We start from the raw sequence: 20,000 nt of genomic DNA, 5'->3' as shown, positions 1-20,000 counted from the left end.
AGAACAAAAAGTTCAAACAAGATGGTTTCTGACATTATTTAACACACTGATGTGAGTCGCATAAGTGTTGTTGTTATTTTTCTAATAGATTTGGGTTTATAAGGTATTTCATGCTTTAAGGAGGAGCCTCTTGATTGACAGCTGCTTGGTGGAGCCGAATGTCAGGAATGAAGAAGGAACGTCTTGAGGAGAACTTAACTCTCCATAAGACTGTCTGTTCCAAACCTAGATCTTCATAGTTTAATGAGCACACGGCTGCTCGCTGTCACATGACCACATGACCACCGACTGTGAGGTCAGCGGCGCTGATGGACCTTTGTTTTAAACCACACAGCAGATCCTCCGTGAGAAGCTGTGAGTCAACACGTCATGAACGGATTCATAGAGATATTGTGTTTAATAACTTTTCAAAAAGCAGCTCTAAGATGGTCTGAAAGAAATTATGATTATATAACAATTATTCTAAATAAAAAAAGTGTAATTTCCATCTGTTGTGACTCGCAGTTGAGTCTCTTAATACGCATAAAAAACAACGAGCTTTAACATTTTCACGACATCATATTCATACAAGGCCAATTATCATGAATCTGGACTGAACACTTGATTCCACCTGTGCATAATCTCCTCCGGCGTGTTATTCATCCTGTTACTGATGCAGCGTGATGGCAGTTAAAGCTGGAGGTAAAAATAACTCGCATAGTAGGAGGGAGTTTTCAATCGGAGAAACAGATTAGAGATCAGTAGCTCGCTCACGCCTGTGAATTTCAATTCCAGCACATCACCAGGACCAACACTGCAGGTGTTGTGTTTGTCTTTGTGTGTGCGTTGTGTCACTGTGGGCGTACGGTCTGCCCGCGTGTGTTTGTGTGTCTCGCAGATATGCAAATGAGCCCGCCATGTCTCTTTGTCAGGAGGTGGTCCTGCCAAAGCACATGCTGCAGTTTAGAAGAGAGAGGAAATTACTTTTTCTCAAGCCGTTGTGTCGCGGCTCGCTACGAGATGACAGCAATAATTAAACTGGCACAGCCGGAGAGGCCGGCCGGTTGTCTCCCTGAAAACACGCTCACGCCGCCGCCGCCGCCGCCGCCGCCGCCGCCGCCGCCGGCCTTCACCGGCGCGAACAGGACGCTGGTGACTGGATGAGGTTTGTTAGCAAGAGAAGAAATGTCTGCTGGTCTCCATCGTCACGACAGAGCTTCGATTATCAGGACAAACCTGATTAGACCAGACTCATCTGGTCGCGGTCGGGATCCATTATCTCTGAATCACCTCGGGCTCCTTTCATTTGTGATTTGTTGTTGCCAGAATCAAACAACAGGAAGGGAGCAGATGCTTTTATTAAAATAGATGTTTTGCTCCAGTCTGAACGTCAGCTCAGACTGATGCCCGCGATCAATCAGCTGTTGATCAGCTGTTGATCAGCTGGTTCTGATAGTTTAGATCTGACTCTCCTAATGTTTCTCCCGTTTCCTCGAGGTGGAAGTTAAAACAATGTCTTCCATCATTTCCGTTCCGCCTCCTTCACTCAGTCACTTCCTCTGTTCCTCATCTACCTGCTTTCATTATCTGACATCCTGTGATTATGATCGGCCCGACAAAGAATTCAGCTTGTTTACACTTTCAGAAGTTCATAAACGATCTCCTTCATCAAGCCGTCAGCTGATGGCTCATTGTTCTTGTTCTCATTGTCTCTGTTCTCATTGTTTCTGTTCTCATTGTCTCTGTTCTCATTGTTTCTGTTCTCATTGTCTCTGTTCTCATTGTCTCTGTTCTCATTGTCTCTGTTCTCATTGTTTCTGTTCTCATTGTTTCTGTTCTCATTGTCTCTGTTCTCATTGTTTCTGTTCTCACTGTCTCTGTTCTCATTGTCTCTGTTCTCATTGTTTCTGTTCTCATTGTCTCTGTTCTCATTGTTTCTGTTCTCATTGTCTCTGTTCTCATTGTTTCTGTTCTCATTGTTCTTGTTCTCATTGTTTCTGTTCTCATTGTCTCTGTTCTCATTGTTCTTGTTCTCATTGTCTCTGTTCTCACTGTCTCTGTTCTCATTGTCTCTGTTCTCATTGTCTCTGTTCTCATTGTCTCTGTTCTCATTGTCTCTGTTCTCATTGTTTCTGTTCTCATTGTTCTTGTTCTCATTGTCTCTGTTCTCATTGTTTCTGTTCTCATTGTTTCTGTTCTCATTGTTTCTGTTCTCATTGTCTCTGTTCTCATTGTTTCTGTTCTCATTGTTCTTGTTCTCATTGTTTCTGTTCTCATTGTCTCTGTTCTCATTGTTTCTGTTCTCATTGTTCTTGTTCTCATTGTTCTTGTTCTCATTGTCTCTGTTCTCATTGTTTCTGTTCTCATTGTTCTTGTTCTCATTGTTTCTGTTCTCATTGTCTCTGTTCTCACTGTCTCTGTTCTCATTGTCTCTGTTCTCATTGTCTCTGTTCTCATTGTTTCTGTTCTCATTGTCTCTGTTCTCATTGTTCCTGTGCGTACTGCTGACCTCAGCACACGTCTGCACCATGAATGAACACTAACGCTGTGAGAGTTAGCGAACGCTGTCATCCCGCTAAGCTAAGCTATGCTAACAACTGCTGTCAGAGAAGCCGAGGAGGGCGGGGTCACACACGTGACTGAAACTTTAGTTAAAGAGGTACACTAAGCCTGCAGCAGGAGGCAATGTGTTGCTCTATAAAGCAACATAGTTTCCTCCAGCAGGAGGCAATGTGTTGCTCTATAAAGCAACATAGTTTCCTCCAGCAGGGGGCAATGTGTTGCTCTATAAAGCAGAGTTGCAATACACAACTTTTGCATGTTTGCGTGTGTCGATAGCGGTTCGACGTCTGTCCTCACATCTGGAATAGCTGCCTAGCTTTTCATAAACTCGTGCTAAGCTAATGCACCTGAATAATCTGCTCTGCAGGAGGAAACGCTAACGGGGCCCCGGCCCGGCGGGTCGTGTCCTCTGGGTCCTGGTTCTGCCAGAGGTCGGGTCCGTGGGATCGGATCGGCCATCAATACAACCGGGGACAGCAATTAATGTTGCCCGAGCAGCCGGGGAGAGTTGCAGCATCAACAAAATGAAAAAGTGCTCTGTGACACTTTGCTGCCTCCGTTTGAACATTCAGACGTTCAGATTGTGTTTCAGCCAAGAACACAGAGAGAGAGAGAGAGAGAGAGAGAGAGAGAGAGAGAGAGAGAGAGAGAGAGAGAGAGGAGATGTGGGTTTGAAACAGTCCCAATAATCAATACTTCACAAGTTCTCAGCCGTTCTGCTGACTGATGGAAACAAAGAGAACATGAAGGCAGCACCGCCTCTCCTCTCCTCTCCTTTCCTCTCCTCTCCTTTCCTCTCCTCTCCTCTTCTCTCCTTTCCTCGCCTCTCCTCTCCTCTCCTCTTCTCTCCTCTCCTTTCCTCTCCTCTCCTCTCCTCTCCTCTCCTCTCCTTTCCTCGCCTCTCCTCTCCTCTTCTCTTCTCTCCTTTCCTCTCCTCTCCTCTCCTTTCCTCTCCTCTCCTTTCCTCTCCTTTCCTCTTCTCTCCTTTCCTCTTCTCTCCTCTCCTCTCCTCTTCTCTCCTTTCCTCTCCTCTCCTTTCCTCTCCTTTCCTCTCTCATCCTCACAGATACTCGATCTGCTCTTCATCTCTTTAGCTCATGTCTCGACGCAATATTTTATTTTTCATCTTAAACTTTTAGATTTGAAAATGTTGACAGACATTTATATATATATATATATATATATATATATATATATATATATATATATATATATATACACAAGAGGAGGAAAGAGGACAGAGGAGGACAAGCAGAGACGAGCTGCACCGTTCAAGCTATCAGACGTGTAGCGTCAGCGTCGGCCATGATGGATGCTGCTGGAGAGGTTCAGCTCTCTCAGCGTCAGACTCGTATGAATAAGAAACCAACAGTTTCTTCACTGTGTCTGACTCTGTGGTGGACATGAAGGCACAGCACAACTTGTTCACCCCGACAGCTTCCTTTCAGCGACGTCGTCACCTGTTCAGCAGGTGAATGTTCAGAGGAAACATCTTAATTCAATCAGCAGATGAGTCGTCTCACATTTATTAAACGCTTTGTGTTTTAATTCCCCGAACATGTCAGCAGGCCAAAATTCACTTTCAAAGGATGTTTTGCAGAGAATGTAATTTAAATCCCGTGTGAGCCTCTCATGTCCCGTACACCATGCAGCGCTGCAGCGCAGCCGCAGGTGAATGACAGCAGGTGAGAACACGACGAGCCGCCGGCAGCGTCGCTGCTTTGAAGAGCGTTTAACGCTCGACTTCAAAGACACGAAGCTGCACGCCTCTCAACTCAAACAACAAGTTCACTGTTTCCTTTAAGGAGACGAGGAAGGAGAGGAAAGAGGAAAGGAACAACACACACCTGTAAAGCCACAAAGACACACAACTCTTCACTTTGACACACTCCCATTGGTCCTTTTAACGATAACAATGGAGCTGAAATACAATTGGTTCAAACAACCTGAACACACAACCCGAACACACAACTTGAACACACAACCTGAACACACAACCTGAACACACAACCTGAACACACAACCCGAAAACACAACTTGAACACACAACTTGAACACACAACCTGAACACACAACCTGAACACACAACCCGAACACACAACCCGAACACACAACCCGAACACACAACCCGAACACACAACCCGAACACACAACCCGAACACACAACCTGAACACACAACCGCTTTCACCCAAAGCTTCACTTCCAGCCGGCTGATAAGGAAAGAGGAAAGGAGACGAACACAATCAAACACCAATTATAAATACATACAATCACTCTGTCTGGTACACACACAAACAATACCACACACACACACACACACACACACAGAGACACACACACACACACGTGTATTTAACTCATACACACATTTCTCTCCCGTCTGTCTCGCTGTGTGAAACATTATCTAAACGCACAAAAGAAGATGAACTCTGCACTCCAACACGTTGGCAGCACCGAGGCAGCACCAAAGCAGCACTGAGGCAGCACCAAAGCAGCACTGAGGCAGCACCGAGGCAGCACCAAAGCAGCACTGAGGCAGCACCAAAGCAGCACTGAGGCAGCACCGAGGCAGCACCAAAGCAGCACTGAGGCAGCACCAAAGCAACACTGAGGCAGCACCGAGGCAGCACCAAAGCAGCACTGAGGCAGCACCGAGGCAGTACCAAAGCAACACTGAGGCAGCACCGAGGCAGCACTGAGGCAGCACCGAGGCAGCACTGAGGCAGCACCGAGGCAGCACTGAGGCAGCACTGAGGCAGCACCGAGGCAGCACTGAGGCAGCACTGAGGCAGCACTGAGGCAGCACCGAGGCAGCACCGAGGCAGCACCGAGGCAGCACTGAGGCAGCACTGAGGCAGCACTGAGGCGGCGGCGCTCAGCGGGCGGCGGCGTGCGATAAAAAGCGAGCAGCGATGTGGAGATGGGAAGATAAAACCTGGCTGACGGACAGGCGGAGCGCCGGCACGGAAATTGAATCGCTGAAGCGCCAAATATACAAAAAGCAGAGAGATGGGAAGAGGCCGAGAGAAGGAGACGAAGGAGGGAAGGAAGGATGCTGGAGGAAGCAGCGAGGATGCTCACGAGGACACAGACGAGGGTTTGAGCCATGAAAGCTGGAGAAATAAGAGCAAGATGGAGAAAATGAGGGGGGAAGACTCAATGACACTTCCTTTGCATGCGTTGGACTAACAATCCACCACAGAGCTAACTGTTAGCATCTCAAGGGTTAAATCCTCACTTCTCTTCCTTCTTCTTCTTCCACAGAACATTTGTTCCTCCTGTTCCTCCCTCAGCTTTCACCTCATCGTCTCATCAACCAACAGAACTTCTACTCCAACACACGAGGACAGATGAACAAGCGCCGGGCATCGAGCACCCGGCCCGCTGCTGAGGACCCAGGACCCAGGACCCAGGACACAGGACACAGGACACAGGACCCAGGACCCAGGACCCAGGACCCAAGAACCAGGACCCAGGACACAGGACCCAGGACACAGGACCCAAGAACCAGGACACAGGACCCAGGACACAGGACCCAGGACACAGGACCCAGGACACAGGACCCAAGAACCAGGACCCAGGACCCAGGACCCAGGACCCAGGACCCAGGAACCAGGACCCAGGACCCAGGACCCAGGACCCAAGAACCAGGACCCAGGACCCAGGACACAGGACACAGGACCCAGGACCCAGGACCCAGGACTCAGGACCCAGGAACCAGAACCCAGGACCCAGGACCCAGGACCCAGGAACCAGAACACAGGAACCAGGACCCAGGACCCAGGAACCAGAACACAGGAACCAAGACCCAGGACCCAGGACCCAGGACCCAGGACCCAGGAACCAGAACACAGGAACCAAGACCCAGGACCCAGGACCCAGGACCCAGGAACCAGGACCTTAGTGCTCAAGCCTGCAGGGATGCAACCCAACGTCACGTCTTTAGAGTCAAGAGATCTGATCTGACAGAACAGACTCAACGTGTGTCAGACAACTAGTTGACCAGGTGAGATAAGGTAAGGTAAGTTAAGTTAAGTTAAGATGATCCTTTGGTGGACACGTCTCTGTAACGTACGGACAGAGGTAGAAGACGTGCAGGTGATCCTGGTTCAACAGCAGCGCTGTAATTCCAAAACAAAGATGTTAATCATGGTGAAACTGGTCCAGTGCTCCATTTATTACTGGAGTTAAAACAGAAGCAGAACTCTGCATCGCTGCATGAGAGCAGCACTCCATCTCCTCTGTGTTCCTGGTTCAGCTGAGGAAGAGGACGAGGAAGAGCGTCCACGAGGAGGGAAACACGGTACGGCCAGCCCATGGCAGCAGGAACGGGATGAACACATGAACACGTGAACACATGAACAACTGAAGTGAGGATGTAGTGTGTCACTATCTGTCCTCTCTCCTCACTCGCTTCCTTCAGCTCGTGTCCTCGGACCAGACTCTCACAGAGAAACACAATTTGTGTTGACGGCACCAAGTCGTGCTGATAAGATCCATCACCTGGAGCCTGAAGGCACCGCGGACACACACACACACACACACACACACACACACACACACACACACAGTGAGGCTCTTCAGTGACTCTCTGAGCTCCGTCAGTGTTCCTGAAGGAACCTGGAAGTCGTTTCTATCTGTGCTTGTGTTTTGTAACTAGATTATATTTAATGTGTGTCTTCGTCCTCAGCGGTGTGTGTGACGGTCGGTCAGCTGTGGTACCTTCATGGCCTGAGCTTTCTTGTGGAACATCTCCTCCATGTCGTCAGCGAGTCTCTTGACCAGCCGCAGCCCGTCCATCTCCTCCAGGCGCACGGCGCGCTCAAACTCCTTGTATTTCTGAGAGGAAAGAACGTTCAGAGTTTAGAGAACGACATCAAGTATACTGACGTACAAAATATTGATCAGGACATCAAGATAACGCCAACAATTTACACTCCAAACATACCGATGGAAGCTTTACTGTATTGAGGGTGTTTTGGGAAATAAGAAAGCTTTAAAAATCAGTTTATTTATATGAACTAAAATTACAAGTTTGCAGGTTGTTTGCAGCATATTTCATAAGAGCAGATGTTCAATAAGGAAAAAGAGAAAAGGAAGACATGTTTAGAAAACGCTAGAAAGATGAACAGACATGTGACATGTTGTGTAGCAGTTCACCAAAACCAAACTCTGTGGTTCAAAAGTCACATAAACAAAACAAAAGGAGGATCAGCAGCTTCAGTGTGAGCAGCACAGCACTGACCCCACGCTAACACGCTAACACGCTAACACGCTAACACTAACACACTAACACACTCTCATACACACTTTCACACACTCTCACACACACACTCTCACACACACTCTCTCACTCTCTCTCTCTCTCTCTCTCACTCACAGCTTCTCTGCAGCAGCTACATGTCATGACGTCCTGCTCGTTCTTTAGCACACGCGGCTGCAGAGCGACATGAGGACGCACACGCGTGAGGACGCACACGACGCCCAGAAAGAGCAAAATGAATTTCTGAAATCTCTGCAAAGCTTCAGGCGACCGTGTTTCTCTGGTCGGGATTAAACAGATTAGCTGCACATCAAATATCAAATATCACTAATGTGATGCCAACCTGCTCACACACAGCTGGGAGGAGGGATCAGGACACACAACACACACACACAGGAGATACAACAACACACACACACACACTCAGGAGACACAACAACACACACACACACACTCAGGAGACACAACAACACACACACACACACACACACACACACAGGAGACACAACAACACACTGAGGACACACAACAACACACAAAGCTTGTGGTTCAGGACGCTGCAGGTCGTCACCGAGCAGACAGGAATATTGTTTCTGTATCACGACATTTGAACATTGATTGTTTAATTATTATTATTATTATTATTATTATTATTATTATTAGACGTTTGTGCACGTTGCTCGATTGCTTCCATCCCAGAGGAGAGCGAACACTGTGGCAGCAAAGAGATCACAGATATGCAACGACAAGAAAAGAAGGGATGAGAGGATCTAAAAGAAGAGAAGCAGGATGATGAACAGAGAGATGGAGAGAGAGAGAGAGAGAGAGAGAGAGAGAGAGAGAGAGAGAGAGAGAGAGAGAGGTAAAGAGAGATGGAGAGAGGTAAAGAGGGAGGTAAAGAGAGATGGAGAGAGATGGAGAGAGAGAGAGAGAGAGAGAGAGAGAGAGGTAAAGAGAGATGGAGAGAGGTAAAGAGGGAGGTAAAGAGAGAGAGAGAGAGGTAAAGAGAGATGGAGAGAGGTAAAGAGGGAGGTAAAGAGGGAGGTAAAGAGAGATAGAGAGAGAGGTAAAGAGGGAGGTAAAGAGAGATGGAGAGAGAGGTAAAGAGAGATGTAAAGAGAGCTCAGAGCTTCACATGTGGAAGTGAAGAGCTGCAGGTGGGCAGAAGAGAAGCGTCGGCTTTCGTATGGATTTAAAATAAGAGCTTAAGTGGAAGAGATGCTGTGATACTGGAGTGATGAGTTAGCTCCATGGAGGTCCTGAAGGGGTCAGAGGTCATGAGACACGTGGAGGATGAGCAGAGATGCTGAACGGCATCAGACCAGCAGGGAGACTCTCAGCGCTTCATCTTCATCTTCATCTTCACAACACGATGTTCACTCTCTGAACCGTCAGTCTGCTTTGAAACGCTGCCTCTCTGCCACAACTTCCTCATTTTCCTCAAACTAACTTTTGTCCCTCGGCCGACGGCGCTGCCTTTTAATTCCAGCCTGGAGTCACAAGTTCTGGAACCAATCAGAGTGACTGATGACTCAGGAGCGAATCACAGCGAGCAGAACGTCTGAAGCTCACAGCGATGATCCCACTGAGGACGCCTGCTGCGCCTCGGAGGACACAAACGATCAAAGACAATCCTGGCTCCTAGTTCCTGCTTCCTGGCTCCTGGTTCCTGCTTCCTGGTTCCTGCTTCCTGGCTCCTGGTTCCTCGCTCCTGGTTCTAGTTCCTGCTTCCTGCTTCCTCGCTCCTGGTTCTAGTTCCTGCTTCCTGGCTCCTGGTTCTAGTTCCTGCTTCCTGGCTCCTGGTTCTAGTTCCTGCTTCCTGGCTCCTGGTTCCTGCTTCCTGGCTCCTGGTTCCTGCTTCCTGGCTCCTGGTTCTAGTTCCTGCTTCCTGCTTCCTCGCTCCTGGTTCTAGTTCCTGCTTCCTGGCTCCTGGTTCTAGTTCCTGCTTCCTCGCTCCTGGTTCTAGTTCCTGCTTCCTGGCTCCTGGTTCCTGCTTCCTGGCTCCTGGTTCCTGCTTCCTGGCTCCTGGTTCTAGTTCCTGCTTCCTGGTTCTAGTTTCTGCTTCCTGCTTCCTGTGTTGGTTGGGGTTCATGCTGACGGGTCAGCGGCGGTTCAAACCTGAACTGGTTTGACTGGTTTCTCCACCAGTGTAATCTTTGTCATTCTTCCTTCACTTGACCCCTGGAGCTCCTCCTTCTCTCTCGCTGTGTCTCTCCTGCTGTCCTCTTTCCTCCATCTTCTTCTCTTCCTCTGCTAGTTATAAAAATGAACGGCTGACTTCATGGATGCAGTCATTGCTAAAGATTCTCCCTGAACACAATTCTAAAGTGTATTTTTGTCTGCAGCAGCAATAAATCCTGACATGTGACACGTTTCAGCATGAAGCCCTGAGAGCCGTGGACGAGCCCAGTGTGTGTGTGTGTGTGTGTGTGTGTTTGTGTGTGTGTTTGTGTGCTTGTGTAGCAGCGAGAGGCAAACAGGGTCCAGATGACCGCAGGCCGTCTGCAGCGCTGTGCTCAGTCAGGCAGGCCGAGCAGAGCAGCGCTAATTAGCCTGAAGCTAGCCTCTTCACATCACATCACCGTCACAGGAAGCCAGCTGACATCCACAAGCGTTTCCAGGAGACAGGAGAGCGTCTCCAGCGGCTCTACTGGCAACTTAACCTCTAATACAATAAACCTACAACGTGCCGCGCTGCTTCACATCCTTGATTTGAATACTTTGAAAGGAAGACGTCTTCGTTGCCACCTGAGCAGCAGCAGCAGTTCGTTCTGCTGCTGCTGGGATGCAACTCTTCACGTCTTCTCGCTGCTGGTCTCCTGCAGAGCAATGACTCCATCTTCCAGGACTGTTCTGACCCGACTTCACAGAATGATGTTCCCTTTTCCTGTGGGATCGGTCTACTTGCTGGTTGTGCAGCTGGACGCTAGCCTGGTTCACAGGCGCTCACGTTCCACCAGAGAGACGTCTGCAGCGCTCCCTGAAACAGATCCTGAGCTTCAGCTTCACGAGCGCTTCCATATTGTAACACTAGTTTCCAAACATTTGACCAGACGGTTCATGAACAATATTCAGCCTCATCTTGTAGCGACGGATCGGTTCACCAGAAACACAGAAACCATTTTTCCTTTTGCAGAAAAGGAAAAATGACTCTTTGAAATATCTGCCTCTTCTGGTAAAATATTTTTATTTCACAGCTCTGAAAAGTGATATTGCATTATGGACACATTGTGTGTGTCTTTCTGAAAAACACATTGGAAGATGAAGTGCTTATTACTTTTCATACCATGAGCAACACAAACTTATTTTTCCTCCTGTATGATGCAGGTGATCGACTCTCCAGCTGCTGCTGTTCACTGATAGATGGACGATGTTTTATCATCTTTAAGTGAACTATCAATCCTCTAATCAAGCATTTTAAATGATTGGCAGCTGAGGAGGGCGGGGCTTAGCGTGTTACTCAGAATAAAGAGTATTTATCTCTTGAGTACCACACTGTGCTCAGACATCATACCACATGTGAATGACGTCATACCACATGTTAATGACATCATACCACATGTTAATGACATCATACCACGTGTAAATGACATCATACCACGTGTGAATGACATCATACCACATGTTAATGACATCATACTATGTGTTAATGACGTCATACCACGTGTTAATGACATCATACCATGTGTGAATGACATCATACCACATGTTAATGACATCATACCACATGTTAATGACATCATACCACGTGTGAATGACGTCATACCACATGTTAATGACATCATACCACGTGTGAATGACGTCATACCACATGTTAATGACATCATACTATGTGTTAATGACGTCATACCACGTGTTAATGACATCATACCATGTGTGAATGACATCATACCACATGTTAATGACATCATACCACATGTTAATGACATCATACCGCATGTGAATGACGTCATACCACGTGTGAATGACATCATACCACATGTTAATGACATCATACCACGTGTGAATGACGTCATACCACATGTTAATGACATCATACCACGTGTGAATGACGTCATACCACATGTTAATGACATCATACCATGTGTGAATGACATCATACTACATGTTAATGACATCATACCATGTGTGAATGACATCATACCACGTGTTAATGACATCATACCACATGTTAATGACATCATACCACGTGTGAATGACATCATACCACATGTTAATGACATCATACCACGTGTGAATGACATCATATCTCGGGTGTTTTGTCTGTCATTTCCTTTGGGTTTGATAATGAAATGATTAATGAAGGGAAAAAATCATTTCACACTAAGACTGAAGCCCAATTCCCCAAATCCCAGCTAATTTTACGCATCACCGGAGCTCACTGTACCTTCTCTCTCTCACAATATCTCTTTGTCTCTCGCCCAATCTCTCTCTCTCAATATGAAGCTGAACATTCACAGCAGAACAAGAGAGGCAGAAGGTGCCAAGACAACGAGCATCACCCTGAGAGTGTGTGTGTGTGTGTGTGTGTGTGTGTGTGTGTGTGTGTGTGTGTGTGTGTGTGTGTGTGTGTGTGTGTGTCCTGAGTCAAGCTTTGTCATCTTGTTTTCATTCACAAGAAGCAAATCTGTCTGTTTTGTTTCCTTCTGCCTGTTTGTCTGACGACGAGATGGATCTGATTTAATGAACAAAAGAGACTGAACGTGTGTGTGTGTGTGTGTGTGTCCACAAGGTTCACATGTTTGTCACACAAGCCCCTCCCTCCAGATTCCATGAACAATAAAAAATATACAAAAAAGGTAGAAAACAGGAAAATCTTTTACACTCTTTTGAGCACTAAACAAAATGTTTTCTTTCTTTCTTTCAACCATAAATCAATACTCCATTCATTACCAGCAGATCAATATCTATGTTGTTCACATGTTACCCAGTGAAAACACAACCCTGAGCCGACAGTACGAGATACAGATTCTGCTAAAACACGATCCGGAGAACAAACGTTTTGCAATGTCAGAATTTCCTCTAAAGGACGACTGAGTCCCCGAAGCCGTGTTTGTAATTACAGCCAACATGCCTGAGGAAGAGGAGGAGGAAGAGGAGGAGGGGAGTGCAGCAACAAGGAGAAAGGAGGCGAGGAGAGAAAGCAAGGAAAGGTGAGACCCAGAGGCTTCACACGGCTGAAGGTGAAGCTGCTTCCTGCCTCTGAGCAGCAGCGTCTGCAGCGAACGCATCGTCCATCACAGCAACTCTTCTAAACTCTGAGTCTGTTGCTGGAGCCGAATCCACAGCAGGAAACCACTGCTGGACCAGAGCGTCAGAGCAACGCCGACGCATCCTGCGCCCTCCTTCCCTCCCTTCATCCCTTCCTCCCTTCCTCCCTTTCCTCCCTTCATCCTTTCCTTCCTTTCCGCCTTCCTCCCTTCCCTCCCTTCATCCCTTCCTCCCTTTCCTCCCTTTCCTCCCTTCATCCTTTCCTTCCTTCCTCCCTTCATCCTTTCCTTCCTTTCCGCCTTCCTCCCTTTCCTCCCTTCCTCCCTCCCTCCCTTTCCTCCCTTCATCCTTTCCTTCCTTTCCGCCTTCCTCCCTCCCTCCCTTCATCCTTTCCTTCCTTTCCGCCTTCCTCCCTTTCCTCCCTTCCTCCCTCCCTCCCTTCATCCCTTCCTCCCTTTCCTCCCTTCATCCCTTCCTCCCTTCCTCCCTTTCCTCCCTTCCTCCCTTTCCTCCCTTCATCCCTTTCCTCCCTTCATCCCTTCCTTCCTTTCCGCCTTCCTCCCTTCATCCCTTCCTCCCTTCATCCCTTTCCTCCCTTTCCTCCCTTCATCCCTTCCTCCCTTTCCTCCCTTCATCCCTTCCTCCCTTTCCTCCCTTCATCCCTTCCTTCCTTCATCCCTTCCTCCCTTTCCTCCCTTCATCCCTTCCTCCCTTCCTCCCTTTCCTCCCTTCCTCCCTTCCTCCCTTTCCTCCCTTCCTCCCTTTCCTCCCTTCATCCCTTCCTCCCTTCCTCCCTTTCCTCCCTTCCTCCCTTCATCCCTTCCTCCCTTTCCTCCCTTCCTCCCTTTCCTCCCTTCATCCCTTCCTCCCTTCATCCCTTCCTCCCTTTATCCCTTCCTCCCTTTCCTCCCTTCATCCCTTTCCTCCCTTCCTCCCTTTCCTCCCTTTCCTCCCTTTCCTCCCTTCCTTCCTTTCCACCTTCCCCCTTTCCTCCCTTCCTCCCTTTCCTCCCTTCATCCCTTCCTTCCTTTCCGCCTTCCTCCCTTCCTCCCTTCATCCCTTCCTCCCTTCCTCCCTTTCCTCCCTTCCTCCCTTTCCTCCCTTCCTCCCTTCCTCCCTTTCATCCCTTCATCCCTTCCTCCCTTCCTCCCTTCCTCCCTTCATCCCTTCCTCCCTTCCTCCCTTCCTCCCTTCATCCCTTCCTCCCTTTCCTCCCTTCCTCCCTTCCTCCCTTCATCCCTTCATCCCTTCCTCCCTTCCTCCCTTCATCCCTTCCTCCCTTCCTCCCTTCCTCCCTTTCCTCCCTTCATCCCTTCATCCCTTCCTCCCTTCATCCCTTCCTCCCTTTCCTCCCTTCCTCCCTTCCTCCCTTTCCTCCCTTCATCCCTTCCTCCCTTCCTCCCTTTCCTCCCTTCATCCCTTCCTCCCTTCCTCCCTTTCCTCCCTTCATCCCTTCATCCCTTCCTCCCTTCCTCCCTTCCTCCCTTCATCCCTTCCTCCCTTCCTCCCTTCATCCCTTCCTCCCTTCCTCCCTTCCTCCCTTCATCCCTTCCTCTCTTCCTCGTGTGCAGCCGACAAATTGTTCCCTTTAAAAGAAAAGACGGCCGCAGATGAAGTGGAACAATTCATTTCACGCTTGTCCTCCTCGCCTCAAAAGCATGTTGGTCTGAGTCCCGTATCTGGTGGCAGAGACACTCCCCACACACACACACACACACACACACACACACACACACACACACACACACACACACACACAGTAAATCCAACACTGACTGTACACGCTAATCAAAGACATAAAGCATCTTTAAACAAAGATAAACCTCGTGGGATCAGATTCGTGTCTTAATGCAACAGAAGTGACTTCATGCAGCGTCATCAACTGGAGGAAAAACCATCAATATCTCTGGAGGTTCAATGACCAAACGCACCAAAGACTGATCGTTCAAGTGCAACACAAATCAATACTACACACCAAGACGCACAACGTCCCTTTGCCTCCAGAGTCTACGTGTGATTACAATTATTGTAAAATAAAACCACAACTTCTGTACCAGATGTGAAAGGATTCTTTTGAAAGGTCATTTTAATGCAGCGTTCATATGACATCTGTTTGTGTACGTCTGTTTGTGTACGTGTGTTTGTGTACGTGTGTTTGTGTACGTGTGTTTGTGTACGTGTGTTTGTGTACGTGTGTTTGTGTACGTGTGTTTGTGTACGTGTGTTTGTGTACGTCTGTTTGTGTACGTCTGTTTGTGTACGTCTGTTTGTGTACGTCTGTTTGTGTACGTGTGTTTGTGTACGTGTGTTTGTGTACGTGTGTTTGTGTACGTGTGTTTGTGTACGTGTGTTTGTGTACGTGTGTTTGTGTACGTGTGTTTGTGTACGTGTGTTTGTGTACGTCTGTTTGTGTACGTCTGTTTGTGTACGTGTGTTTGTGTACGTGTGTTTGTGTACGTGTGTTTGTGTACGTCTGTTTGTGTACGTCTGTTTGTGTACGTGTGTTTGTGTACGTGTGTTTGTGTACGTGTGTTTGTGTACGTGTGTTTGTGTACGTGTGTTTGTGTACGTCTGTTTGTGTACGTGTGTTTGTGTACGTCTGTTTGTGTACGTCTGTTTGTGTACGTGTGTTTGTGTACGTGTGTTTGTGTACGTGTGTTTGTGTACGTCTGTTTGTGTACGTCTGTTTGTGTACGTGTGTTTGTGTACGTGTGTTTGTGTACGTGTGTTTGTGTACGTGTGTTTGTGTACGTGTGTTTGTGTACGTGTGTTTGTGTACGTGTGTTTGTGTACGTCTGTTTGTGTACGTGTGTTTGTGTACGTGTGTTTGTGTACGTGTGTTTGTGTACGTGTGTTTGTGTACGTGTGTTTGTGTACGTGTGTTTGTGTACGTGTGTTTGTGTACGTGTGTTTGTGTACGTGTGTTTGTGTACGTGTGTTTGTGTACGTGTGTTTGTGTACGTGTGTTTGTGTACGTGTGTTTGTGTACGTGTGTTTGTGTACGTGTGTTTGTGTACGTGTGTTTGTGTACGTGTGTTTGTGTACGTGTGTTTGTGTACGTCTGTTTGTGTACGTGTGTTTGTGTACGTGTGTTTGTGTACGTGTGTTTGTGTACGTCTGTTTGTGTACGTGTGTTTGTGTACGTGTGTTTGTGTACGTGTGTTTGTGTACGTCTGTTTGTGTACGTCTGTTTGTGTACGTGTGTTTGTGTACGTGTGTTTGTGTACGTGTGTTTGTGTACGTCTGTTTGTGTACGTGTGTTTGTGTACGTCTGTTTGTGTACGTGTGTTTGTGTACGTGTGTTTGTGTACGTGTGTTTGTGTACGTGTGTTTGTGTACGTGTGTTTGTGTACATGTGTTTGTGTACGTGTGTTTGTGTACGTGTGTTTGTGTACGTGTGTTTGTGTACGTGTGTTTGTGTACGTGTGTTTGTGTACGTGTGTTTGTGTACATCTGTTTGTGTACATCTGTTTGTGTACGTGTGTTTGTGTACGTGTGTTTGTGTACGTGTGTTTGTGTACGTGTGTTTGTGTACATGTGTTTGTGTACGTGTGTTTGTGTACATGTGTTTGTGTACGTGTGTTTGTGTACGTGTGTTTGTGTACGTGTGTTTGTGTACGTGTGTTTGTGTACGTGTGTTTGTGTACGTGTGTTTGTGTGTTTGTGTACGTGTGTTTGTGTACGTGTGTTTGTGCGACTTCCGTAAAGTTGAGCTAGGAGACTGGAGACGTGTTTAAAGTCTTGACACTTCCCCGAAGACGCCGGCTCTCTGAGGCCGGAGCTCAACACAGTACAGCTTAGCTGTAAAATGCTAACGTCACATGCTAACATGCTCACAATGACAAGGCTTACGCGCTGATGTGTAGCAGGTATGCTATTCATTGTGATCATCATCATCTTAGTTTTGCATGTGCTTGGTAATATTTACGAGCATGAAACACAAAGAACAGCTGATGTCTCCACTTTAAGGCATTTATGGGACCAAAAGTTAACCAAAGTTAAATCCTTCCAAAGAATTAAAAGAACTACAAAGTGAAAGTATTTTGTTGGTTTTCCTTTTGGGTTTCAGTTCTGATCTCAGTCACGAAGGTCAATGAACAAAATAAAACGTTCCCATGAACAATCAGTCGGATCCTGCCACGAACGCTGAGCGCTACGATGCTACATGGCTACAATGCTGTTAGCATCCAGGCAGTAGCACTCCCAGTTTAAATTAAAATAATGTCACTTTGCTCTTTTTTATTTCAGTATAAAGAAGTTACACAACTCACCCATTCGACTCAACACAATCCCCCACCTGCAGCGCCGCAGTGTGTGTGTGTGTGTGTGTGTGTGTGTGTGTGTGTGTGTCTAAGTGCTTTTGCAGTAACAGTGTTTAAAGGCTGCCTGAGGGCTAATACAAGTAACAGTGGAATAACAGCTGCGCGCGCGCACACACACACACACACACACACACACACACACACACACACACACACACACACACACACACAAGAATAACAGCAGTACACATGCCTTATGGCATAACTGGTACCGGCGTTGGTCCCTCTAACGACGCCATCTTTCAGTTTCCTCACAACAGAACCAGAGGAGCTCTGCTCACATGGACCTGATCAATAGTCATGGAGCTGATCAATAGTCATGGAGCTGATCAATAGTCATGGAGCTGATGAATAGTCATGGCCTGATCAATAGTCATGGAGCTGATCAATAGTCATGGGGCTGATCAATAGTCATGGAGCTGATGAATAGTCATGGAGCTGATCAATAGTCATGGAGCTGATCAATAGTCATGGAGCTGATCAATAGTCATGGAGCTGATGAATAGTCATGGTGCTGATCAATAGTCATGGAGCTGATCAATAGTCATGGAGCTGATCAATAGTCATGGGGCTGATCAATAGTCATGGGGCTGATCAATAGTCATGGAGCTGATCAATAGTCATGGAGCTGATCAATAGTCATGGAGCTGATGAATAGTCATGGAGCTGATGAATAGTCATGGAGCTGATCAATAGTCATGGAGCTGATCAATAGTCATGGAGCTGATCAATAGTCATGGGGCTGATCAATAGTCATGGAGCTGATCAATAGTCATGGGGCTGATCAATAGTCATGGAGCTGATCAATAGTCATGGGGCTGATCAATAGTCATGGAGCTGATCAATAGTCTCTGCAGTTCCTCCGGTCGTGTTCGTGGGACTTTGCGCTGCAGCTCTCATGTTCAGCCTCAAGCTTCAGCAGCAGAAAGCAGACGGAGAGCAAACTTTGAGGAGCTTTGAGGTAATATTCATTCATTCATTCCTTCCTTCCTTCCTTCCTTCCTTCCTTCCGTCATTCATTCATTCATTCATTCATTCCTTCCTTCATTCATTCATTCATTCCTTCCTTCATTCATTCCTTCATTCCTTCAATCATTCATTCCTTCATTCCTTCAATCATTCATTCCTTCATTCCTTCCTTCATTCATTCATTCCTTCATTCCTTCATTCATTCCTTCATTCATTCCTTCCTTCATTCATTCATTCCTTCATTCATTCATTCCTTCATTCATTCATTCCTTCATTCCTTCATTCCTTCATTCCTTCCTTCCTTCATTCCTTCATTCCTTCATTCAATCCTTCCTTCATTCATTCCTTCCTTCATTCATTCCTTCATTCCTTCATTCATTCCTTCATTCATTCCTTCATTCCTTCCTTCATTCCTTCATTCATTCATTCCTTCATTCATTCCTTCCTTCATTCATTCATTCATTCCTTCATTCCTTCATTCCTTCCTTCCTTCATTCCTTCATTCCTTCATTCAATCCTTCCTTCATTCATTCCTTCCTTCATTCATTCCTTCATTCCTTCATTCATTCCTTCATTCATTCCTTCATTCCTTCCTTCATTCCTTCCTTCATTCATTCCTTCATTCATTCCTTCATTCCTTCATTCCTTCATTCATTCCTTCATTCCTTCATTCATTCCTTCATTCCTTCATTCCTTCAAGTGAAGGTTCATTATGGGATGTTGTGTCTTTTGGACTGCAGTTTGACTTGAAGGCCTTGAAGGCCTCACAGAGAAAGAGGGGATGAATGAACCACCAGAGGGAACGAACACTGAGAACCACACAACACGCACGAGTCGACACTTTGAAGGTAACGCAATAGAATATAAAACATTTAAATGAAGAACATAATATAAACACCAACAATGATTTTTGCTCAATTGGTCCCTCCAGAAACGCGGGTTGCATTTTGGGTTCTGCCCCTTCAGAGGGGTTACTTCATCCCTTTGGTTTTACAATACCTTCATTTAAATGTAAATATGTATTGTTCCTAAAAAGTACAAGTCCCATAATAATCCAATCTTGTTTCAATTCACGTACTATTTTAATTTAACATTGCAAGCACTGTTTCATATTCATGTGCTCTTGTTATTTACCAAAAGATAGTTTAGTGTTGTCAACCACCTGTGAGCCTGTTGATGGTTACTTTAAAGTAAATAATTCATTTATTATATGTGTGGACTTTGTAATTTACTCAGTTCTTAAAAATTGTCAATAGAAGGACAACAATGTATTTTGTGTGTACACAATTATATTTAGGCTGTAACTGTAATTTTGACAATAATCAGTAGATAAGTTCTCATTTCTCTCCTGGAATGAAACGGAAACGTTTTCCTTTTTGTTTTCGTTGCCTTTTTTCAAGTCAACGAAAAAAAAGTCAATGAAAAAAAAAAAAGCCAATTCATTTAAAAAATTAAAAAAAATTTGGTCGTAATTATTTATTTATTTATTTAATTTTTGGTCCCAATTTTTTATTTATTTATTTTTGTTTCTTTTTTTTGTGGTGGAAATGGGCTCAACACAACTGAATAGTGTTTTATTGTAATGTAACAAAGTAGTCGATTAAAAAGATGATAATCATAAACAGAGTCAGGCTGAAGAGCTCGTTTAACTCTTTCATTAAAACTTCTGTAACTCAAGTAAAATAAAAGAATG

General features: G+C 46.2%; 1 protein-coding gene across 1 annotated transcript in view; it reads right to left on the bottom strand.

The window, feature by feature from the left end:
• cacna2d3a (calcium channel, voltage-dependent, alpha 2/delta subunit 3a) overlaps positions 1–20,000 on the bottom strand; it is a 92,645-nt gene that overhangs the window by 54,246 nt on the left and 18,399 nt on the right. The window contains 1 exon segment of the mRNA XM_068596655.1: positions 7,265–7,381. Coding sequence (XP_068452756.1) covers positions 7,265–7,381 — 117 coding nt within the window.

This window comes from Clinocottus analis, unplaced genomic scaffold, assembly GCF_023055335.1.
Source record: "Clinocottus analis isolate CAN_PGR_092001 unplaced genomic scaffold, fCliAna1.0.p SCAF_39, whole genome shotgun sequence".
Lineage (NCBI taxonomy): Eukaryota > Metazoa > Chordata > Actinopteri > Perciformes > Cottidae > Clinocottus > Clinocottus analis.
Note: the sequence above shows the minus strand (reverse complement) of the source record. Positions and strands in the feature narration are given on the sequence as shown.